This window comes from Pocillopora verrucosa, chromosome 7, assembly GCF_036669915.1.
Source record: "Pocillopora verrucosa isolate sample1 chromosome 7, ASM3666991v2, whole genome shotgun sequence".
Lineage (NCBI taxonomy): Eukaryota > Metazoa > Cnidaria > Anthozoa > Scleractinia > Pocilloporidae > Pocillopora > Pocillopora verrucosa.
Genome location: NC_089318.1, coordinates 11,274,489 through 11,298,761, shown reverse-complemented (window position 1 = coordinate 11,298,761; position 24,273 = coordinate 11,274,489). Strand labels below are relative to the sequence as shown.

Below are 24,273 nucleotides of genomic sequence, written 5' to 3'. Positions count from 1 at the left end.
GTTCGTGCTTCGCAGCCACGCCCTAGAATTTAAAGAGAACTACCCAGCAGCAGCTATGGTCCTGCTTCGAGATATGTATATGGATGATATCTTTCACTCAGAAGAAACTGTAGAAGACGTCGTTCTCGTCCGTGAAGAATTGACAAAGGTCCTGGGTAGCGCTGGTTTCCATGCCCAAAAGTGGTGTAGTAATCGAACAGAGCTTCTAGAAGAAATCCCACAAGAGGATCGAGCAACTGGAGTAAAGCTTGACAACTCAGAACTACCAAGTGTCAAGACATTAGGAGTCCGTTAGAATGCGAGTGAAGCTGTTGTCACGTTTGTTATCAAGGAAGTCATCCTGTCCTTTTACACGAAGCGATGCCTGTTAAGTCGTATTGCTGCACTGTTTGATCCATTGCAGCTCTTGGCGCCATACATCATCAGAGCAAAAATGGCTTTACAAGAAGCCTGGTTGCGAGGTCTTGAATGGGATGAAGAGTTTCCTGACGATTTAAAGTTGATCACTCATCAGTGGGCCAAACAGTTGCCTGAAGCTCTACAGGTCATAATCGCACATTGCTACCGACAGCACGAGGAAGCAGTGGAAGACGTCTAACTTTAGACATTCGTTGACGCGTCAAGACTTGCCTATGCCGCAGTAAGCTGTGCCAGATACGAACACGTGAGTGGACAGATCTCAGTCGCCCTAGTGACAGCCAAAGTAAGAGTAACACCGATTAAATCCGTCAGCATCCCATGCCTTGAGTTAATGGCACCAGTACTCGGAGTGCGGTTAGCCGAAACGGTCCCTGAGAAGCTAGAAATTCCACTAAGTCAACACACCCTGTGGACAGACAGTATGGACGAAATATACTGGATCCAGGGTCACTCAAGACGACTGAAGTCATTTGTTGCTAATCGAGTAGCCGATTCAAATTCAACGGAAATCGGACCCAGCTCAGTGGCGACATGTACCAGTAGAATAAAACCCCGCTGACGACGCAACAAGCGGCCTGGACCTGAAAAACTTATCCGCTGAAAGTTGCTGGTTCCAAGGACCTGCCTTGCTACTTGATGAGAAGACATTCTGGCCCAGGGCTGGATACAGACTAGTGCAACTAGTTTCCAGAAACTAGTCAGAATAGTTAAGACATTTTAAAAACCATAGAAAACCATGCCAGAAGACGCCAATTCGTCCCAGGTGTTTAATTATAATGCAGAATTTGTTAATTTCAACTGCACTGCAATTTTTGCCAGCCTCCAGCGGACCAGCACCTTTGGTTTCACTGTGCCCAGTCTTCACCCCTCCCCCTCCCCCTCCGTAGATCTATGCTCAATGTGTGCACTAGTGCAAATTTTCTATTTAACAAATAGAGAAGCCTTGACTGTGCTCTGTTCTGTTGTTAATGATATACATTAAAAATTACTCAGTTTTGATTGGTTGAGATAAATGCAGTTTTCAGGTAATTCAGAGCAGAAGGGGGTTAATTTAGTGCAAAGGAAGTAACAAACCAGACATTCTAATTGGTCAATAATCAAAGAAACTCACAGATAACCAATCAAATGGAGCCTTAGACGTCGCAACAAAATTTGAAAATTTGAAAAATTGCAAACGAAAAACAGCTCTAACAACGAAAACACTGCTAAAAGCACTGCTTTTTGGTTGTAGTTTTGGAAAAAGTGGTGTTTAGAGAAGGGAATTGCCAATGAAATCGAAAATTACGAGCTGACCCGGCTTAAAACTTTGCTCAAGCGATTCTACGCCGAAATTAAAAACAAACATGGTTAAACCTCGGAAACGACGATTCCATTTCACTGAAAGTGATTCGGACACAGACTGAACAATTCCTTGAACTGTTTAGCCAGACTTTGAACTTTTTTGCGCCTTTAAGGTGTGAAGATACCATTGTATATTATTGTTTATATAATAAGCTCAGTTATGCACGCATTCTGATTGGTTTTCACTTATGATCTATTAGAGGACAGACGCATAGATGACGTCATCATTAAAACTTTTGCTCTCTGTTATTCTAAAATGGAAAGTTTTGAAAATTTAGACGATATTTTACCTGACTGGGTGAGCGAAGATTTCGAAAAAAGTCTTGTCGAGGCTGTGGACAGTTACGATAAACAGGAGAAAGAAAGAAAATCACGTTTCTATGTCGAAAACGAATTGACAAAACTACTTGAGCAGTCGCAGTCGAACGCGACTAAAAGAAACACAAAATGGGTAGTGAAATTATTTCAAGGTAAGAAGCCATTGCTTTGTTTCGAAATTAACGAACTCAATAAGCAAAAGTTGTCTGAGATTGATTTATTTGGAAAAAAAAATTCTTTTCTCAATGTCAAAATAATTGTTTACACAGATTGGTGTCAGGAAAGAAACATCACAACACCACTTCTTAAAATGAACAGTAAGGAATTAGACCAAAACCTAGCAAGATTTTATGTGGAAGCCAGAACAAAACTAGACCCTGTGATCAGGGTAACTGGGATACCTGGATGGTACTGGATCCTTGTGTAGTGATACTACGCGTGTCGGACTAGTATACTGAAATAGTGAGCTCAAGTCTGGCCAAGGGCATACACCTATTTCAAAACATAGGCATGCTATGCATGCAAGAGTTACTTTTTTGTAGGGTGGGTGGATTACTTGAAACATTGTGAGTGATTTCTAAATTCTTACAAAAGGAGAGAAGAATATTAATGTGGGAAAGAACGAAAATGTCGAATTACCTTACTCACAGGTATTTTGTGGTAGATTATGTGTGTTAATAAATAAATGTAACCAAAAATAAACTGTATTGGTGCAAAAGGAGAGAAGAATATTAATGTGGGAAAGAACGAAAATGTCGAATTACCTTACTCACAGGTATTTTGTGGTAGATTATGTGTGTTAATAAATAATTGTAACCAAAAATAAACTGTATTGGTGCCACGGATACCTGTTAGTACAAAATGCAGACAGTAGACTGCAGACCGAATACAAAATATAGACTGCAGACTGCAGAGTGGGTACAAAATGCAGACTAAGAATCTGAAGAGTTTTTACGTCTGGTATAAAATAACATGTCACCTTACAGCTCACCGAGCGTCACGCAATCGCTTTTCTGCGATCCGCCTTCACGATTACTTGCACTATTGTGGAATATTCCTGGCCCATTTCTTGATGAAAATCAATCGTAATATTATTCCAAGCCTTCAATATAGTCTTCTTACTTTGCGCACGAGATTGTTGGTGTGATGTCTGTACAGATTTTACCAACGTAATAAAAGTAGATGACGTGAATAACAGTGATGGTAAAGCAAGCTTAAAACGGCAGAAATCGCCAAAAAATACAACGGATACACAGGGTATGCGTAAGTTTTATTGATTTTACGAGAAAAATGTTCATATTTCGAAATATGTATCGTTATAAATCGACCATACTTCGTTCCCTGTACTATTCCTTATAATGTGCAGTTCCTCTCGTAACTTAACATCGAGTCACACAACGCGTGACGCGTTCATAAATTAATCGTTGGCTTTTTCTCGAGACGTAAGCTTGGGCCACCTGTGACAAGAAAATTGCGTAAACAATATTTAACATAATAACATTATACACAAAAAACACTGGGTTTTGGATCACGTATTTATCAAAAAAGAATATCCATACAACTACAATGAAAACAAACATAAGATTGACCTTTCTGATCATGATCTGTTATCGTAGCTACGTTCCTTGCCATCAAGTGAATCCAACATGTCGTCTTTCTTCACAAGCAGTTTGCATCCATTATAGTTATGTTCTTCAGTCTCACGGTAGTAGTGGTGTTCAATAGATTGCATAGAGTATATGCAGTTTGGTTTCAGATTTCAGATTTTGTTTTTTAACAATAAGTGAACGTTTTTCAACTAAGACATTGGCATACTTAGCATACAAGGCATTCAAGGCTTTCATGGCTTTCAAGCGGTCGCGACTCAATCCGTTCCAAAATTACCGCTCAATAACATCTTTCAGTGTGGATTAGCCGCGATTAATACGACTTGTATATGCGTCTGTAAGTATTTTGCGCGTTTGCGCCATAATGCTCCAGGAGATCGCAATCCAAATACGTTGAAATACAAAACAACTGATCAAAGAGTTTTATAAGCAAAATCTCGTGATTCGTCATGTGACCCGGCCCTGTCTGTGCATGACAACGTCAATCATCATCAAGATAACATGTGTAATCGGCATGTGAACACCTCATTGGATCACAGTTAGTAGTCATGGTGTTGAGGTATAACACGCGTGATCAGCATGTGAACACCTCATTGGATCACAGTTAGTTGTCATGGTGTTGAGGGCCCAATGACCTCTGGGTACTATTGCGCAATTTTTCCATTTTGTGGCGGAGGAAAAAAAAAAAAAAAAACTAGACCCTGTGAGCAGGGTAACTGGGATACCTGAATAGTACTGGATCTTTGGAATCAAGTGTAGTGATACTATGGGTGTCGGACTAGTATACTGAAATAGTGAGCTCAAGTCTGGCCAAGGGCATACACCTGTCTCAAAACATAGGCATGCTATGCATGCAAGAGTTATTTTTTGTAGGGTGGGTGGATTACTTGAAACATTGTTAGTGGTCTACATTCTTACAAAAGGAAAGAAGATTATTAACGCGGGAAAGAATGAAATGTCGAATTACCTCACACACAGGTATTTTGTGGTAGATTATGTGTGTTGTGCGAATAAAATAAACTGTATTGGTGCCACGGATACCTGTTAGTACAAAATGTAGACAGCAGACTGCAGACCAGATACAAAATATAGACTGCAGAGTGGGTACAAAATGCAGACTGAGAATCTGAAGAGTTTTTACGTCTGGTATATAATATCATGTCATCTTACAGCTTACCGAGCGTCACGCAATCGCTTTTCCGCGATCAGCCTTCACGATTATTTGCACTATTGTGGAAAATTCCTGACCCATTTCTTGATGAAAATCGATCGTAATTTAATTGCAAGCCTTCAACATAGTTGGTTGGTGTGATGTCTGTACAGATTTTACCAATGTAATAAAAGTAGACGACACGAATAATAGTGATGGTAGAGCAAGCTTAAAACAGCAACAATCGCCAGAAACTACAACGGATACACAGGGTATGAGTAAGTTTTATTGATTTTACGAGAAAAATCTTCATATTTCGCAATATTTATCGTTGTAAATCGACCATATTTCGTTCCATATACTATTCCTTATAACGTGTTCAAATTTTCAACGGTTCCTAGCATAACTTACTCTGAGTCACACAACGTCTCGAGACGTGACCTTGGGTCGCCTGTGACAAGACAATTGCGTAAACAATACTTAACATAATAACATTATACACAAATATCACGGGATTTTGGATCATGTATTTATTAAAAAGAATATCCATACAACTACAATGAAAACAAACATAAGATTCACCTTTCTGATCGTGAAATTAATACCATTCGCATTGTTATGGTAGCTACGTTCCCTGGCATCAAGTGAATCCAACATGGCGTCTTTCTTCACAAGCAGTTTGCATCCATTTGAATTTTGTTCTTCAGTCTCACGGTAGTAGTGTTGTTCAATAGATTGCATAGAGTAAATGCAGTTTGGTTTCAGATTTCAGATTTTGCTTTTTACAACGAGTTAACGTTTTCAACTAAGACATTGGCATACTTAGCATACAAGACATACAAGGCATTCAATGCTTTCATGGCTTTCAAGCGTTCGCGATTCAGTCCGTTCCAAAATTACCGCTCAATAACATCTTTTTGTGTGGATTGGCCGCGAGCAATACGACTTGTGTATGCGTCTATAAGTATTTTGAGCGTTTGCGCCATAATGCACCAGATGATCGTAATCCAAACACGTTGAAATATAAAACGACTGACAAAAGAGTTTTATGGGCAACTAGACCCTGTGAGCAGGGTAACTGGGATACCTGGATGGTACTGGATCCTTGGAATCAAGTGTAGTGAAACTAGGGGTGTCGGACTAGTATACTGAAATAGTGCGCTCAAGTCTGGCCAAGGGCATATACCTATTTCAAAACATAAGCATGCTATGCATGCAAGAGTTACTTTTTTGTAGGGTGGTTGGATTACTTGAAACATTGTGAGTGATGTCTACATTCTTACAAAAGGAGAGAAGAATATTAATGTGGGAAAGAACGAAAATGTCGAATTACCTCACTCACAGGTATTTTATGGTAGATTATGTGTGTTTTGCGAATAAATTATAACCAAAAATAAACTGTATTGGTGCCACGGATACCTGTTACTACAAAATGCAGACTAAGAATCTGAAGAGTTTTTACGTCTGGTATATAATAACATGTCATCTTACAGCTTACCGCGCGTCACGCAATCGCTTTTCTGCGATCCGCCTTCACGATTATTTGCACTATTGTGGAATATTCCTGGCCCATTTCTTGATGAAAATCGATCGCAATATTGTTTCAAGCCTTCAATATAGTCTTCTTACTTTGTGCGCGAGTTGGTTGGTGTGAGTCTGTACAGATTTTACCAACGTAATTAAAGTAGATGACGTGAATACCAGTGATGGTAAAGCAAGCTTAAAACGGCAGAAATAGCCAGAAAATACAACGGATACACAGGGTATGAGTAAGTTTTATTGATTTTACGAGAAAATGTTCATATTTCGAAATATGTATCGTTGTAAATCGACCATACTTCGTTCCCTATACTATTCCTTAAAACGTGCAGTTCCTCTCGTAACTTAACACCGAGTCACACAACGCGTGACGCGTTCATCTTTTTCTCGAGACGTGAGCTTGGGCTGCCTGTGACGAGACAATTGCGTAAACAATATTTAACATAATAGCATTATACACAAAAAACACAGGGTTTTGGATCACGTATTTATTAGAAAAGAATATCCATGCAACTACAATGAAAACAAACATAAGATTCACCTTTCTGATCGTGAAATTAATACCATTCGTACTGTTATCGTAGCTACGTTCCTTGCCATCAAGTGAATCCAACATGTCGTCTTTCTTCACAAGCAGTTTGCATCCATTATAGTTATGTTCTTCAGTCTCACGGTAGTAGTGTTGTTCAATAGATTGCACAGAGTATATGCAGTTTGGTTTCAGATTTCATATTATGCTTTTTACAACAAGTGAACGTTTTTCAACTAAGACATTGGCATACTTAGCGTACAAGGCATTCAAGGCTTTCAAGCGTTCGCGACTCAATCCGTTCCAAAATTACCGCTCAATATCATCTTTCAGTATGGATTAGCCGCGATTAATACGACTTGTATATGCGTCTGTAAGTATTTTGCGCGTTTGCGCCTTAAAGCTCCAGGAGATCGCAATCCAAATACGTTGAAATACAAAACAACCGACCAAAGACTTTTATAAGCAAAATCTCGTGATTTGTCATGTGACCCGGCCCTGTCTGTGCATGACAACGTCAATCATATCAAGATAACCACGTGATCAGTATGTGAACACCCCATTGGATCACAGTTAGTTGTCATGGTGTTGAGGGATAACACGCGTGATCAGCATGTGAACACCTCATTGGATCACAGTTAGTTGTCATGGTGTTGAGGGACCAATGACCTCTGGGTACTATTGCGCAATTTTTCCATTTTGTGGCGGAGGAAAAAAAAAAAAAAAAGACGACAAAAAAACAAAGGCATTTTATGACTGGGCTACCACAGGTATCCCAGTAAAAATCTCGTGTTCTTCATGTGACCCGGCCCTGTCCGTGCACGACAACGTCAATCATCATCAAGATAGCACGCGTGATCAGCATGTGAACACCTCATTGGATCACAGTTAGTTGTCATGGTGTTGAGGGCCCAATGACCTCTGGGTACTATTGCGCAATTTTTTCCATTTTGTGGCGAAGGAAAAAAAAAAAAAAAACTAGACCCTGTGAGCAGGGTAACTGGGATACCTGGATGGTACTGGAACCTTGGAATCAAGTGTAGTGATACTACGGGTGTCAGACTAGTATACTGAAATAGTACGCTCAAGTCTGGCCAAGGGCATACACCTATTTCAAAACATAGGCATGCTATGCGTGTAAGAGTTCCTTTTTTGTAGGGTGGGTGGATTACTTGAAACATTGTGAGTGATGTCTACATTCTTACAAAAGGTGAGAAGAATATTAATGTGGGAAAGAACGAAAATGTCGAATTACCTCACTCACAGGTATTTTGTGGTAGATTATGTGTGTTTTGCGAATAAATGTAACCAAAAATAAACTGTATTGGTGCCACGGATAACCTGTTAGTACAAAATGCAGACAGCAGACTGCAGACCGGATACAAAATATAGACTGCAGACTGCAGAGTGGGTACAAAATGCAGACTGAGAATCTGAAGAGTTTTTACGTCTGGTATATAATAACATGTCATCTTACAGCTTACCGAGCGTCACGCAATCGCTTTTCTGCGATCCGCCCTCACGATTATTTGCACTATTGTGGAATATTCCTGGCCCATTTCTTGATGAAAATCGTTCGCAAAATTATTTCAAGCCTTCAATATAGTCTTCTTACTTTGCGCGCGAGTTGGTTGGTGTGATGTCTGTACAGATTTTACCAACGTAATAAAAGTAGATGACGTGAATAACAGTGATGATAAAGCAAGCTTAAAACGGCGGAAATCGCCAGAAAATATAACGGATACACAGGGTATGAGTAAATTTTATTGATTTTACGAGAAAAATGTTCATATTTCGAAATATGTATCGTTGTAAATCGACCATACTTCGTTTCCTGTACTGTTCCTTATAACGTGCAGTTCCTCTCGTAACTTAACACCGAGTCACACAACGCGTCATGCGTTCATGAATTTATCGTTGGCTTTTTCTCGAGACGTGAGCTTGGACCGCCTGTGACAAGACAATTGCGTAACAATATTTAACATAATAACATTATACACGAAAAAAAACACAGGGTTTTGGATCACGTATTTATTAAAAAAGAATATCCATACAACTACAATGAAAACAAACATAAGATTCACCTTTCTGATCGTGAAATTAATACCATTCGTACTGTTATCGTAGCTACGTTCCATGCCATCAAGTGAATCCAAAATGTCGTCTTTCTTCACAAACAGTTTGCATCCATTATAGTTATGTTCTTCAGTCTCACAGTAGTAACGTTGTTCAATAGATTGCATAGAGTATATGCAGTTTGGTTTCAGATTTCAGATTTTGCTTTTTACAACAAGTGAACGTTTTTCAACTAAGACATTGGCATACTTGGCATACAAGGTATTCAAGGCTTTCATGGCTTTCAAGCGTTCGCGACTCAATTCGTTCCAAAATTACCGCTCAATAACATCTTTCAGTGTGGATTAGCCGCGATTAATACGACTTGTATATGCGTCTGTAAGTATTTTGCGCGTTTGCGCCATAATGCTCCAGGAGATCGCAACCCAAATACGTTGATATTTATAAGCAAGATCTCGTGTTCGTCATGTGACCCGGCCCTGTCTGTGCATGACAACGTCAATCATCATCAAGATAACACGCGTGTTTAGCATGTGAACACCTCGTTGGATCACAGTTAGTTGTCATGGTGTCGAGGGATAACGCGCGTGATCAGATGCATGTGAACACCTCATTGGATCACAGTTAGTTGTCATGGTGTTGAGGGATAACACGCGTGATCAGATGCATGTGAACACCTCATTGGATCACAGTTACTTGTCATGGTGTTGAGGGCGCAATGACCTCTGGGTACTATTGCGCAATTTTTCCATTTTGTGGCGGAGGAAAAAAAAAAAAAAAAAAAAAAAAAAAAACGACAAAAAAACAAAGGCATTTTATGACTGGGCTACCACAGGTATCCCAGTAAAAAAAGACGACAAAGGCATTTTATGACTAGGCCACCACAGGTATCCCAGTAACAAAGGGATTTTATGACTGGGCTACCACAGGTATCCCAGTAAATAGATTTGTATGGGTAATCACTTGATTTCGAGTGCAATTTGGAATAAATAAGCACGATTAAATTTTTTCAAAGACCAACAAAATTACACGAGCCCGTAGGGCGAGTGCAATTTGTGGTCTTTGAAAAAATTAACAAGTGCTTGTTTATTCCAAATTGCACGAGAAAAATCATGTGATTACCTGTTAATAATATACATGGAAAAATACGAGATGGTCTATCATAATTAAACATAAGCAAAGCGCGCGCATCAAGTACAAAAAATAATTTATTCAAACCGTGCGTTTGGTCAAAACAATAACATGTAATGATATCTTCGCATCTTTAAGGTGCAAAAAAGTTCAAAGTCCGGCTAAACAGTTCAAGGAATTGTTCAGTCTGTGTCCGAATCACTTTTGATGAAATGGAATCGTCGTTTCCGAGGTTTAACCATGTTTGTTTTTAATTTCGGCGTTGGATCGCTCGAGCAAAGTGTTAAGCCGGGTCGGCTCGTAATTTTCGATTTCCTCGGCAATTCCCTTCTCTAAACACCACTTTTTCCAAACCGACAACCAAAAAGCAGCGCCTTTTACAGTGTTTTCATTGTTTAAGCTGTTTTTCAGCTGCGGTGGCGAAAGAAAACCTACATAAAACGCCGGCCATTGTTTCGCTCGCAAATTTTCAAATTTTCAAATTTTGTTGCGACATCCAAGGCTCGCATTTGATTGGCTATCTGTGAGTTTCTTTGATTATTGACCAATCAGACTGTCTGATTTGTTTCTTTCTTTGCACTGAATTAACCCTCTTCTGCACTGAATTAACTCTCTTCTGCACTGAATTACCTGAAAACTGCATTTATCTTAACCAATCAGAACTGAGTGATTTTTCCATGTATATTATTAACATGGTTATATACGCAGAGGATTCTGTTGTGTTCACGTGAGGGCCATTTCCGTTATTCCTGCCACTTATCAGATGTAGGAAATAAAAATATGCATACTTGTTTCGTATTGAGGCCCTGCGAAATCACAAATATGATTTATTTCTTCTTTGTTTTTGTTTGGGCCGACTAGCGTTTTGCAGTTTCGCTTTCGCCCAGTGTGTTGTTAATTTAGGTTCTCGTTCTCAGTTTTTACTGTAGGTGTACGAAGATCAAGTCAAAACAGCACGCAATGTCAAATGGTGAAAATGTTTAAATTTAAAAGAAGGTTTACTCAATCATGGAATGACTTGTATTGGCGCGGCTACGCGTAAAAGAGTTCTCTGCATATCGTCCCCAACATCAGTAAAAAATATTTCTCTCTAAATATTTGATGGCGAGTGGAGGGTGGCTACAAAACGAAGACCGAAGACCGAAGACCGAAAAACGAAGACCCTAATTTTTTTGCCCAAATAAGGCACGGACAGTTAAAAAACTAACCCAAAGCGTTCCTCAGCACAAACCGATGTGAAATTAACAGGGGTCTTCATTTTGTAGAAAAGCCCCCCGGAATCTACAAAACGAAGACCCTTACTTAAACGCTTTGTCAGACGCCAATAGACGCGAAATCAAGGGGGTCTTCGTTTTGCAGAAAAGACCCCCTGAATCAACAAAACGAAGACCCTTACTTAAATGCTTTGTCAGACGCCAATTGACGCGAAATCAAGGGGGTCTTCGTTTTGTAGAAAAGACCCCCTAAATCTACAAAACGAAGACCCTCATTTAAACGCTTTGTCAGACGCCAATAGACGCGAAATCAAGGGTTCTTCGTTTTGTAGAAAAGACCCCCCTAAATCTACAAAACGAAGACCCTTACTAAAACGCTTTGTCAGACGCCAATTGACGCGAAATCAAGGGGTCTTCGTTTTGTAGAAAAGACCCCCTGAATCTACAAAACGAAGGCCCTCGCTAAAGCGCTTTGTCAGACACCAATTGACGTAATGAACTTCTTCAGCTGCTCTTGATTCCTTACACCTTCTGATCTCATTTCTAAGATGTAAGGACTTTTAAGGCTTGGGTTAAGTAGCGTAAAGATAACCATACCCAGGGCCCAAACGTCTGCCATCATTAGATCTGCGATAGAAGCCTTTGTTAAGCGCTTTTCTTCAACCAGAAGCTCTGGTGACATGTAGACCACTTTCCCTCGATCAACAGTGGTGGTCTTGGAGCTATAGAGTTGCTGCGTCTGAACGAATGGTGACCGACTTTCACCAAAATCAGTCAGCTTACAGGCAATCGGCCTTTCATGATAACTTTCATGTAAATCACGCGACTTTACTGACATAGAGCAGTAGTGTTGGTTGCTCACTAAAATGTTCGCCGTTTTGAGGTCTCTGTGGGCGATTCCTGTTTGGTGCAGATACGCTAGGCCACTTATTATCTCTGCGGCTGCATGAGAAACCATTTCTTGATAACCAGCACTGTCATACTCGTCGATTTTTAACAGAAAATCGGACAGTGTACTCACGCGTTCGTCTAGGCCAAACAAATTGAAATCAAAGTAAACGTATTCTAGCATCATGGCTGGAGGTTTGTGACAAACGGACATAAACTTCACCACATTGGGATGGTTAAGGCCACTTAATAAAGCTACTTCTTTTAAGAAGAGTTTTTTTTCTTCTGCATCCATGACGTTAATCATTTTTTTTATAACTACCGTCTCTTTACTGTCCTTACCTGGCGCCTGGTAATCGGCAGTAAAGACATCGCCAAATGCACCGTGGCCAATGCGATCTTTGATAACTAGCTTGTTGCAGTCGAACCGCGGTATTCCATCACTGCCCTCAACTCTGGGCTTTGGTTGTCCGGGTGATGTTCCATCTAGAAGTCGAGGAAGTCCGAATTTTCGGAACTTCGACATCGTGTTTGTGGCTTCAACGCTCTCACATTTTGATATGACCGCAATTCAACCAAAGAAGAGCGAAATAATCAGGCCGGCGGTAAGTCAGGCTTTTGCCAAAATGCAAAACGCAAAAAGGCGAGAACTGTCAATCATTTATGGTTGGTGAAAAGCGGCTAGATTTCATGAGCTTTATGTCTGTAGAGTGCAATCAGCCGGCAAAAAGTTCCGTTGTACGTGTTGGCACTAAAGTTAACGTCAATAGCTTGCAGAGAAAAGGTATTTGTCTGTTTAGAAATTTTAAAATTTGTTTCATTTGTGTTTTTTTATTCTCCAGAAATGTTTGGCTTGTGTCAGTTAATTGCTCTGAAAGTTTGTACTTCCGGTAAAATGTAAATTACCTTTTTTCGGCTTCCGGACTAAAAAGTGAGAAATTTACAAGTCAAGGGAGAGCAACAAGAGTTCCAACTAAAAAGAGTTTTTCAAATGAAGACATTCAATTATGACCCAAATAAGACCAAATAACGCTCCCGGTCTTCCTTAGTGCTTTAAATTATTTGTTTACTCGCAAACAGTTTTAGCAACGGTCTTTACTTTTTAGATCCACACGGTTCTTTTTAAACGGAAAACAAAAGCCCCAGTTATTTCGCGTCAATTGGCGTCTGACAAAGCGTTTTTGTCCAAAAGTTGGCGATCCATCACAACCGAAGCTGCTTTCTGACACAATCGCGCCTATTTTTTGACTGATACACTGAAACGTTTGAACTGTTTTAGCCGCCCCCACAAAAAAAAAAAAACAGCAATATGTGCTTTCTATCACCTATCCTAAGACTAAATCATTTTGCTGCAGTATTAGGTCACAGCCAAGTCTTTAAAATTATCGCGTCAGTCTTCACGCTATGCTACTGAACGGCATAAATTATCAACCATGACATTAGTTCAAATATTTATTTCACTCCCTTTGTCTTATTCCTCCCTGGGTTTACAGAAACTTTTTTGTCGCGCGCGGTTGAAATCGGCAATGTATAATAGATTCTTCCTTCCCAGGGGTCTGACAAAGCGTTTTAGCAAGGGTCTTCGTTTTGAAGATTTAGGGGGGTTTTCTACAAAACGAAGACCCCCTTGATTTCGCGTCAATTGGCGTCTGACGAAGTGTTTTTGTCACAAAGTTGGCGATCCATCACAACCGAAGCTGCTTTCTGACACAATCAGGCCTATTTTTTGACTGATACACTGAAACGTTTGAACTGTTTTAGCCGCCCCCACAAAAAAAAAAAATATATATATATATGTGCTTTCTATCACCTATCCTAAGACTAAATCATTTTGCTATTAGGTCACAGCCAAGGCTTAAAAATTGTCGCATTTTCACGCTATGCTACTGAACGGCATAAATTATCAACCATGACGTTAGTTCAAATATTTATTTCACTCCCTTTGCCTTTTTGAGAATAAGTAAAATTGCCAGGCTAATAGCCAATGTTGCTGCTGCCACTACAAATTGTGAATGCTACTATCTCTAGTAACTTTCCTAGTATTAAGCAGAGTACTGAATATTTCCTACATGCTGTAAAATTACTACATAATGGGAAGCTTAAGATCAGCTAGAAATTGTGAAATACCTCGTGTTACAAAAATACTTTAATGCTGTACAAGTCCTGCACCCCCTTAGCTGGCCTCCTTTGCGATTTAAAACCGCATCAGTCTAGACAACTGATGCACCCCTTTTTGTCGCGCGCGGTTGAAATCGGCAACGTATAATAGATTCTTCCTTCCCAGGGGTCTGGCAAAGCGTTTTAGCAAGGGCCTTCGTTTTGTAGATTTAGGGGGGCTTTTCTACAAAACGAAGACCCCCGTTAATTTCACATCGGTTTGTGCTGAGGAACGCTTTGGGTTAGTTTTTTAACTGTCCGTGCCTTATTCGGGCAAAAAAATTAGGGTCTTCGTTTTTCGGTCTTCGGTCTTCGGTCTTCGGTCTTCGGTCTTCGGTCTTCGTTTTCTAGACAGCCGGCGAGTGGATTTCGTCGAGCGATGGATGCATCAAATCGGTTGGATTTTGGCCTCGACGGTGGAACAAATATCGATGGTTTCAACCACGCTGGAGATGGAATGGATCGTGGATTGCCTGATTTTGCTATCCAGTTTCCTGGTACATCGACGGTAGAAGGTAACGTTAGTTCTGGTTGTACCACAACAGATGTGTTCGCTTGGCCATTAAGTTACGGTGGCTCTTCGCTCAGACCCAGGCCCCCACCAAGCACCCGCATCGATTTCGACGAATTGAATCGGCAAAGAGACTCTCGGGAGCAACGCGGCACAGCCGTGCCGTGGACAAATGTTTGCAAGGAAATTGAAAATTTACTGAAGGTAATTCCGTCCAAACTTCATGCAGGCCAAAGCCCAGAAGTAACCAAGAAAATTATTGACTTTCTCGCGGAAAAGTGGAAGGTACTGGAAGAGCTACACACGAAATAACTTTCTGGAATAAATGAGAGAAAGCGCTTAGAAGAGGTACAGAATCGTTATTCTAACCTGAAACGTAGTACACATGACGTCATTAATGAGTGCGAAGGTTTCTTGCAAAAATTGGGCTCTCCACCTGGAAAGGTTAGAATGGATCCTGGACTAACAGACCAGGACGTGGAACGTGATGACAATGTGTCAGTTTACTCTAAGTCTTCTAGTGGATCCGGATCATCACGTAAGAAATCGCTGAAAAGGGCGCTTGTCTCGAAAATGAAACTGGACCTGGCAATGGCTAGGGCAAAGGAGAAAGCTGAAGCAGCTCGAATGACATACGAACATAAACAAAGAATGAAACTTAGGCGCCTAGAAGAGGAAGCAACATTAGCTGAACAAGAATGGAAGATTGAAACAGAGTACAATGATGAGGGAGGTCTGACAGCTGGCGCTGCTAGTTCCTTGGATGCTACCACGTTCCTGGTTGATAAGAGACCACATTCTACTCCGGTCACTTCTGACAAAATTGAGGCCAGTGTATCTGACGCAAACCCAGGAGCTACCTCCGCCACTGGTAAGGAGACCGTATCCCAACTGAACCCTTGTACAGAAACGTCAGCCACCCCAGTGTCGGGAATTTTGAAGCCTCGGGACAGCATGAAAACTCAACCGAAGTCATCCCTTTCAAGGATAGAGTCTAATGTCCCCAAGACCCTTGACAGCGTGAAATCACCCCAGTCCTTCAGAGTACCCAGTGTCCAACAATCACAGAGGGCTACTTGTGGCGACCACGCCCCACATGATCCTGTCGCAGCAATGTGGAAGGCTCAAATGCTGGGTGGTATGCAGCCAACACGGTTTAGTGGGAATCCAGTGGATTTCCCCTTCTTTCGTGACCAAATGCGTACACATCTTGAAAGTGATTTGCTTACTGATGCCCAGCGTGTTGAATATCTCCCAAAGTTTGTTACTGGAGAAGCTTTGGAAGTGGTAAAGCGAAACAGAGGCTGTTCATTTAACGACAGCATGAAAACCCTTGAGGAACGCTTTGGCCAAACAATAAGGGTAACTCAAGCATGCATAGAAGATCTTGTAGCTGGGCCAAGGCTGACCTATGGGGATAATATTGGACTCATGAACTTTTCTGAGAAGCTGAACGCAGCTACAAAAATTCTTCAAGGGGACATTGAACGTGAAGCAAACGTCGCAACAAACCTCAAGCGTATCGTTAGCCGTCTTCCTAATGACCTGATCATCAAATGGCAAAACGAAAACTATGAGATTGTTAAGAGCGGAAGGTCTCCTCAGCTGAAGGACATTGCTGCCTTTGTGAAGAGACAAGCGTCCATTAGAAACGACCCAGTGTTCGGAGATCAAATGTTGAAGCGAGAGTATAAAGAGCCCAAGGCGCCTCCCAAACCTCCAATAAGGAATCCCACAATTGGTGCCACGGATCTTGAATTTAAACCTCCCGCCCCTGGCTTGAGAAGCTGCGGAGTCTGCAAGTCTAAGCGTCATAAACTTCAACATTGTCCTATAATCAAGAAGTGCGAGCATGTTGCAGTCCGAAGACAGTATGCGGCCTCCTGCGGCGTTGAAAAGCCTGGGTATGGTTCTAGCTCGTGCCCTGAACCGCCCGCATGCTCAAAATGCCCAGGGCGTCACCTTAGTCTTCTGCATACTGACAAAGTTCAGGATGGCCGCCGTCCTAACCCACCCAATAATAAGGAGTCCAACGACAAAGGTGACAAGCCCCCAGCCATCTCCCATCCTGCTAGTCACGAGGGAGCGAATACAGGTCAAGCTGCTAACATTACTTCAGACAAGCCTGAACCAATATCCATATCGTCAGCCGGTTTGTCTACCGCCGAAACACAAGTTTTGTTGAACGTTGTACCTGTCATTGTCACCGCGATGAATGGTAATACTGTATCAACCTACGCCTTTCTAGATAGTGGCTGTACAGATACCCTCATCGATCGTGGTTTAGTTGATTATCTTGGTATACAAGGAAAACCTGAGCAGATTGGAATTAATACAATCACGAACAGTGGCAAGGTCATAGAGTCCAATCGAGTATCCTTCACCTTGAGTTCCGTGGAGAGTTTTGGAAAAAGCATTGAAGTCTCTGAGGCCTATGTCCTACCTGACCTTAACCAGTCGCAGCGAGCATTGCCAGAGCGAATTGATGTCCACAATCACCCTCACTTGTGTGACATTGAGTTTCCAGCAGTTGACATTAAGAGAGTGTCCATTCTTGTGGGAAACAACATCCCCTATGCACACATCCAGAAGGAAGTTCGAGTCCCTAAAGATGCAAGGAAAGGACTTTATGGTTGTCGTTACCCCCTTGGTTGGTGTGTTTGCGGTTGCTATGGTAGCAAGAATCCCCCGTAAACTTTGTTTCAGTTGATCACAAGCCCGTTGATCTCATTGAAAGATTCTGGAAACTTGAAGATCATGGAGCAGTTAAGTCAGGAGGAAGGCCCCTCTCGATTGAAGACAAGAGAGCGATGCAAGTAATTGAAGACACCACACGTCTTGTAGATGGACGTTATGAAGTGGGCATGCTTTGGAAGAAGGATGAGCGCTGGTTTCCAAATAATCTTGTCATGGCCAGACAGCGCTTAGAGTCCCTGAGACGTCGTCTGACAAAGTCAGGGAATGAAGAGATGGCCATCAAGTATCGTGAATTAATGGACAGTTACATCAGAAGTGGATTTGCTCGCAAGTTGTCTGAGAAAAAATTAGCTAAGGAATCCAGTACTCATTGGTATCTCCCACATCACCCTGTAACTTCTCCTACCAAGCCTGGAAAGGTGCGTATTGTTTTTGATGCGGCAGCCGAATATGAAGGAACTTCTCTTAACAAAAATCTGTTGAGCGGGCCAGACATGACCAACAGTTTAGTCGGTGTCCTCCTGCGCTTTCACCAAGGTACGATTGGTATTACCGCAGACATTCAAGGAATGTTCCACCAGATTCGTGTGCACGAAGAAGATCAGGATTCATTGAGGTTTTTATGGTGGACAAATACCTATGAAGCCCCACCTGACGTTTACGTTATGCAAGTACATATATTTGGAGCAGCATCTTCGCCTTGTGTTGCTAACTCCACCCTTCGGCGAGTTGCCGACGACATTGCTCAGGACTTCAGCCCCAGTGTCATTGCAGCTATAAAAGGAAATTTCTATGTCGATGATGCTCTCCCTTCTGAGAATGATGAGCAGTCAGCCATTCACCTGGCCCGAGATATGGTCGACGTCCTTGCCCGAGGTAGTTTCAACCTGACTAAGTTTACATCAAATTCGAAGGAGGTGCTTAAGACAGTTCCAAGTGACAAACTGTCCAACCAAAACCTCAACCTCGATCTGGAAGACCCTCCCGTTGAAAGAGCACTGGGGATACTTTGGTTCGTTGGAGATGATACTTTGGTTTGCTGGAGATGATACTCTTGGTTTCAAAATAAGGCATCTTGACCGCCCTGAGACTAAACGTGGCATCTTTTCCACTGTTTGCTCCCTGTTCGATCCGCTGGGGTTCGCTGCACCTGTAGCACTGGCTGCAAAAAGCTTGGTGCAAGACCTGTGGAAGGCTAATGTTGGATGGGATGAGCCTCTGGGTGAAGAGTTTTTGTCAAGGTGGAGGTCGTGGAAAACTCAACTACCTTCCTTGTCGCAGTTGCGTATTCCGCGATCCTATTTTCTGCGAGATGGCGACCCGCAAGACTGCAAGTTGCAACTCCATGTCTTTTCAGATGCTTCAGAAGTCGGATACGGTGCATCGTCCTACCTACGAGCTGAGTACCCGGATAGTCAGGTTCATTGTACCTTTATCAAGGGGAAGGCTAGGAATGCACCAGTGAAGTTTGTTAGTATTCCCAGACTAGAGTTGCAGGCAGCAATACTTGCAACTCGCATGTGTAAAATGCTGCGAGACGAATTAGATCTGAACATTGACAGGACATTGTTGTGGACTGATAGTGAGATAGTGTTGCACTATCTAAAGAATGAGAAACGAAGACTTCAAACCTTCGTAACCAACAGAGTTGAAGAAATAAAGGGGCATTCACCCGTGCATGATTGGAACCATGTGCCAGGGACTTTGAATCCCGCAGACTATGTGTCAAGGGGATTGACCCCATCTGCTCTGACTGTTGATCACAGCTGGCTTCGTGGACCTGAATTCCTGTGGGGACCAGAACATTCCTGGCCGAAGCAAGAGTGTAGAACTGCGCTTCGTGAAGATTTGGAACTGATGAAAGAAACTCATGTACACTCTCTGGAACTGAACCCCGATTCAGTTGTGGCGAAGAAAGGGAACTCGAAATTTGAACCCATCAAAGATCCTATGGATTATCCCTTCCAAGTACTTGTAACAACCTGCTCTGATTGGACCCGCCTTAGACGCAAGGTAGCGTGGCTCTTACGATTTACGCAGTTCATTAAAGATAAAAGAAAGGTCCAGACTGGAAGGTTGACTGTTGATGATTTGAATGCAGCTACATTGGCTATCGCAAGGATTGTACAGGGCTCAGCATATGCACAGGAGATAAAGGATCTGAAGTCGAATGGTGCCATCAAAATATCGAGCAAGATTGCAGCCTTGAATCCCGGATTGGATGCCCAGGGAAAACTAAGAGTCAATGGACGTGGCCAGCGAAGAGTATCTGAACCTACCATGGGCCAGAAAATCATTCTGCCCAGGAATCATGCTGTAGCCGAGAGGATTGTTCGTCACGTCCACCATTTCATTGGTCATCTGGGGCGTAAGCACGTGATAGCCAAGTTGCGGGAAGACTTCTGGATTCCTCAAATCCGCGTTCTAGTTCGCTCAGTCCCTAACCGATGCGTCAGGTGCAAGAAAGTCCTCGCTAAACCCACGAGCCAACAGATGGCACCTTTACCAGAGGCACGCCTCATGGCATATGAAACACCTTTCTCATACACTAGTATGGACCTTTTCGGCCCCTTGCATGTCAAACATGGCCGAGGAACCACAAAGCGTTGGTGTTGTCTCTTTACCTGTTTAACTACCCGTTGTGTGCACCTGGAAGTTGTTAACTCAATGGACACAGATGGTTTCGTCATGTGCTTGAGGCGCTTCATCAATCGTAGAGGCGAAGTGAAAGAGATTCGTTGTGATAATGGCTCTAATTTTGTGGGAGCTCAGCGCGAGCTAAAGGAGAGTCTCGAGAAATGGAATCAGGGGTGGATTGAGAGTGAGCTTATACAACATGACTGTAAATGGATATTTCAGCCCCCTACCGCCTCGAGTATGTCTGGCGTGTGGGAACATTTGGTTCGTAGCGCGAAGACAGTCCTGAAGGCTATCTTGGGTGTACACGTGGTCATAGACGTGGTCTTGCAAACGCTGCTCACCGAGGTCGAGCGTGTTTTGAACGGCAGAGCCTTAACTGCAAACTCTGATGATCCCAGCGACTTTGAGCTGCTAACGCCTGGACACTTCCTTATGCAGTGCAAAGTTATTTGCTTACCACCTGGAGTCTTCGACAAGTCTGACATGTATAAGAAGAAGTGGAGGCAAGTGCAATATCTTGCCAATCAGTTCTGGGAGAGGTGGCTTAAGGAGTATTTATCCAGCTTACAGACTCGGGCTAAATGGCGGAAGGTGTTACCTAACGTCAAAAAAAATGCGTTAGTGTTGCTAGTCTAGGACAACACCCCAAGGGGGCATTGGAACCTCGGACGTGTCATTGAAATGTACCCAGGCCCGGATGGCCTAGTGCGAACTGTAAAGGTTAAAACTAAGGACAGTGTCTACGTTCGCCCTATCCAGAAACTTTGTTTGTTGGAAAATGACTTGGAGTCCATGTGAGAACCCAGAGTTGGGATGCTTTGGGAGATCGCCCCAAGGTGGGGTGGATGTTTGGGCCAACTAGCGACCAAGCACGAATTGTGGACTTATATTAGGTAGCACATGTTTCAGTGCGAGAGTAATTTCGTGTCAGGACCTTGGGTGCTGTGTTCATTTTGATTGTTGAAGTTTTGTGCTTTTCCTACCCGTTTATCGCATAGAAATATGTAAGTAAATGCGCCTCGTTTTGCAGTTTCGCTTTCGCCCAGTGAGTTGTTAATTTAGGTTCTCGTTCTCAGTTTTTACTGTAGGTGTACGAAAATCAAGTCAAAACAGCACGCAATATCAAATGGTGAAAATGTTTAAATTTAAAAGAAGGTTTACTAAATCATGGAATGACTTGTATTGGTGCGGCTACGCGTAAAAGAGTTCTCTGCATATCGTCCCCAACAGTTTTAGGTGGTCATTATCCATTATTTTTGGAAGTCGATGCTGATGAGAAAGAAAAATGTTTACGGTTATTTCCTCCCTCGAACATTTTACTATTTAGGTACCAAATAATCTTGATACTGAAGATCATTGCATCCTATTATGAAAAATTTACCCCTGATTGCTTTGTCAACATGTATGATGTAATACAGCTTGTGATTTGTGGGATTTTCACATGTAAACTAGAACTACCTGAAGAGGGTAATGATGTACTTAAAGCAAAGCGTTTTAGTACAAAGTCTGCTTTTCTCTAATCTACCTGAAGGTGCTTTTTATATGCTAATAACACTTGCACAGCCCAGTCAAAATGTTTTTTTTTTAGTAATAGTCAAGCAGGCTGTAGTAATTATAGGCAGCAGAGGCCAAACCTCTTCCTGGAAAGCAGTCTGATAGGTGTGAAGTCAGTGGAAGGTACTTCATTGTAGGTGGCCAAATTACAGGCTGTCAGCCCATTTTGAGTAAGTAGTTAACCTAAAGATTGGCTATTTTAACTAATTTTATTGAGAGCCAAATCCTGTAAGGCTTATATTCTGTATTAGTTTGAAGTGTTACTTTTATGTTTCTTATTTTGCGGTAAGTTGGCTTTTATAGCCATTTTTTCTCTCAAACATTTTTTTCAGCCTAGTCAAAATGTTTTTGAGAAGTAGGCAAGCTGGCTATAGTAATAGGAGGTAGAGGCCAAACCTCATCCAGACTAGACGCCTAACAGATATTTTGTTGTAGACCGCCAAATCCCTGGTTACTGGCACATTTTGACTGAGCTATTTGTTATTTAGCTACGAAGTAATCTTATTATTAAAGATTACTACTTTCCTTTTTAATAATTTGCTGCTGATTGTATGCTGTATATAGCTTATGATTTGTGTGATTTCACAAGTAAATTAGAAATACCTGAAGATGGTAAAGAATAAGAATAAAAGAATTCATTGATTCTCTTACAACTTTTGTCTCCATTGTGTGCATCTGTGGAGCTTAGTTATTGCTGTAGAAAAGTTTTTCGAAGGGCCCTTGAGATCACTCACTTTTGAGCTAGTTGTCCCTAGGGAAGAGGATACTTGTGCTTACTATCTCCCTTAGGGGGGGTAAAGGGTTAAAGACTGATTCTTCTCCAGTAGCCACAAGTATCCCTGCAAATAGAAATTTTGAACACTATTAAAGGGCTAGTACCCTCATTTCATTAATTGAATTTCTAATTTAGTGTAAGTTATGGCAAATAATGAATGTAAATTCATCTTGGTTGTACAGGTTATATCCAGCAATCCTTAAACGAAATAAAAAGGCATTTTTCTGAATTTAGAAAAAGTGTTCTTGCTTCAAAGTAATTGCATGGTATGTCATTCAGTTAATGATCTAGCAGAGTTTTTGTTTGAAATGCCAAAATCAACTTCATGAGTTAGGACAATAAAAAAAATAAGGCAATAAGCAAATGTTCTTGTGTATCCTTTATGTCAATTTGGGCTGAAAAACACGTTTTTTTGTTTTTTTTTTGGCAAAAATTAGCTTATTTCACGACCAAAAACGATGCCAACAAGCTTAAACGAATGTTTTCAGCAAAAAAGCGATAGAATCTGCGAAAAAACACTGGAATCCGGCTAACACAGAGTGTTTGCAGTAAAAATTTAGGCAAAAAAAAACCTTAAAAACCGAAAAAAAAAATTTATATTGCGCTGATTTATCCATTTTTTGCCAAGATAACTGCCAAAATGTTCCGAACTAGCTGAAACTACATGTTTTTCACAAGATCGCGACAAAATCTGTCTAAAAACTCCAAAATACGGCAGAAATGTACGATTTTTACAGAATTTTTTCGCTAAAGTTGACAAAAACACAATTAGAGGAGAAAATACGTTTTCGTTTTTTGGCAAAAATGAGCTTATTTCAGTTTTAAAAACACTGCAAAGAAGCTAATACACAATGTTCTCAGCAAAATAGCGCTAGAATCTGTCGGAAAACACTAGAACCTAGCTTAAACTTAGTGTGAATTGCTAAAATGGCCCGAATTGAGCATTTTCCCAGTTATTAGGGTACAGATTTGATTTTAAGAAAACTTTAAAGTAATTACTAAAGTTTAAAGCCAACCACAGTACCAAAAAACCGAAATTGGATGTTTTCAGAAAAAAATTGCAACCCTCAGCGTAATCATGATCCCACCCTAACCAAAGCCCTAACTCTAACTCTAGCTGCAAACTATCCTAACCCTAACCCTAACCCTAACCCTAACCCTAACCCTAACCCTAACCCGGGGTTAGGGTTAGGGTTAGGGTTAGGGTTAGGGTTAAGAATGGAACTTATCACTCCAGTCAAAATGATGCAACTGGTTAAAATGGTCCAACCAGCTAAAACAAGGTTAAATGGCTTAAATGGTGAAAATATTTTAATTTCGTAACATGATCCAATTGGAAGAAACGATCTCACTTGGTTAAATGGTGCAACTTGTTAACATGATCCAACTTGTTAAAACGATGCCAATATCTATAATGGACAAACTGGTTTAAATGGTCCAACTAGTTGAAATGGTCTAACTAGATAAAACATGTGTAATCAGTGAAAATGGTCTTACTACTTACTGGTGAAAATGGTCTTACTACTTACTGGTCAAACTGGTGGAAATTGTCTTACTGGATAAAATGGTCCAGCCCCTGACTCAATCATCTAAAGTAGCCAGTGGGACCACTGAAAATGACTAAACTTGAAAAGTGAGTCAAGCGGTGAAAATTATTCCTCTAGTCATAATAATCCAACTGGTTAAAATGGTCCAACCAGTAAAAAGGAATACCCCACTCAAAATG

General features: G+C 41.4%; 2 protein-coding genes across 2 annotated transcripts; one reads left to right on the top strand and one right to left on the bottom strand.

Annotated features, from left to right (window-relative positions):
* Positions 1 to 11,800: 11,800 nt before the first annotated feature.
* LOC131792555 (putative 3-phosphoinositide-dependent protein kinase 2) lies at positions 11,801 to 12,397 on the bottom strand. The gene has a single exon (XM_059109962.1). The coding sequence runs from the start codon at positions 12,395 to 12,397 to the stop codon at positions 11,801 to 11,803; it is 597 nt and encodes a 198-aa protein (XP_058965945.1).
* Positions 12,398 to 15,331: 2,934 nt separating this feature from the next.
* On the top strand, positions 15,332 to 20,854 carry LOC131792554 (uncharacterized). Its single transcript, XM_059109961.2, has 3 exons — positions 15,332 to 17,531; positions 17,588 to 18,590; positions 18,649 to 20,854. Exons 1-3 carry the CDS (start codon positions 15,332 to 15,334, stop codon positions 20,852 to 20,854), a joined length of 5,409 nt encoding a protein of 1,802 aa, XP_058965944.2.
* Positions 20,855 to 24,273: the final 3,419 nt, after the last annotated feature.

What these genes read in the sequence shown, in the direction of transcription:
- LOC131792555 (XM_059109962.1), bottom strand. Translation starts at nt 12,397, where the DNA reads ATGCTAGAATACGTTTACTTTGATTTCAATTTGTTTGGCCTAGACGAA.
- LOC131792554 (XM_059109961.2), top strand. Translation starts at nt 15,332, where the DNA reads ATGGATCCTGGACTAACAGACCAGGACGTGGAACGTGATGACAATGTG. An exon ending in TGGTTGTCGTTACCCCCTTG is followed by an intron (nt 17,532 to 17,587) that starts GTTGGTGTGTTT and finishes ACTTTGTTTCAG; the next exon opens with TTGATCACAAGCCCGTTGAT. An exon ending in AGAGCACTGGGGATACTTTG is followed by an intron (nt 18,591 to 18,648) that starts GTTCGTTGGAGA and finishes TTTCAAAATAAG; the next exon opens with GCATCTTGACCGCCCTGAGA.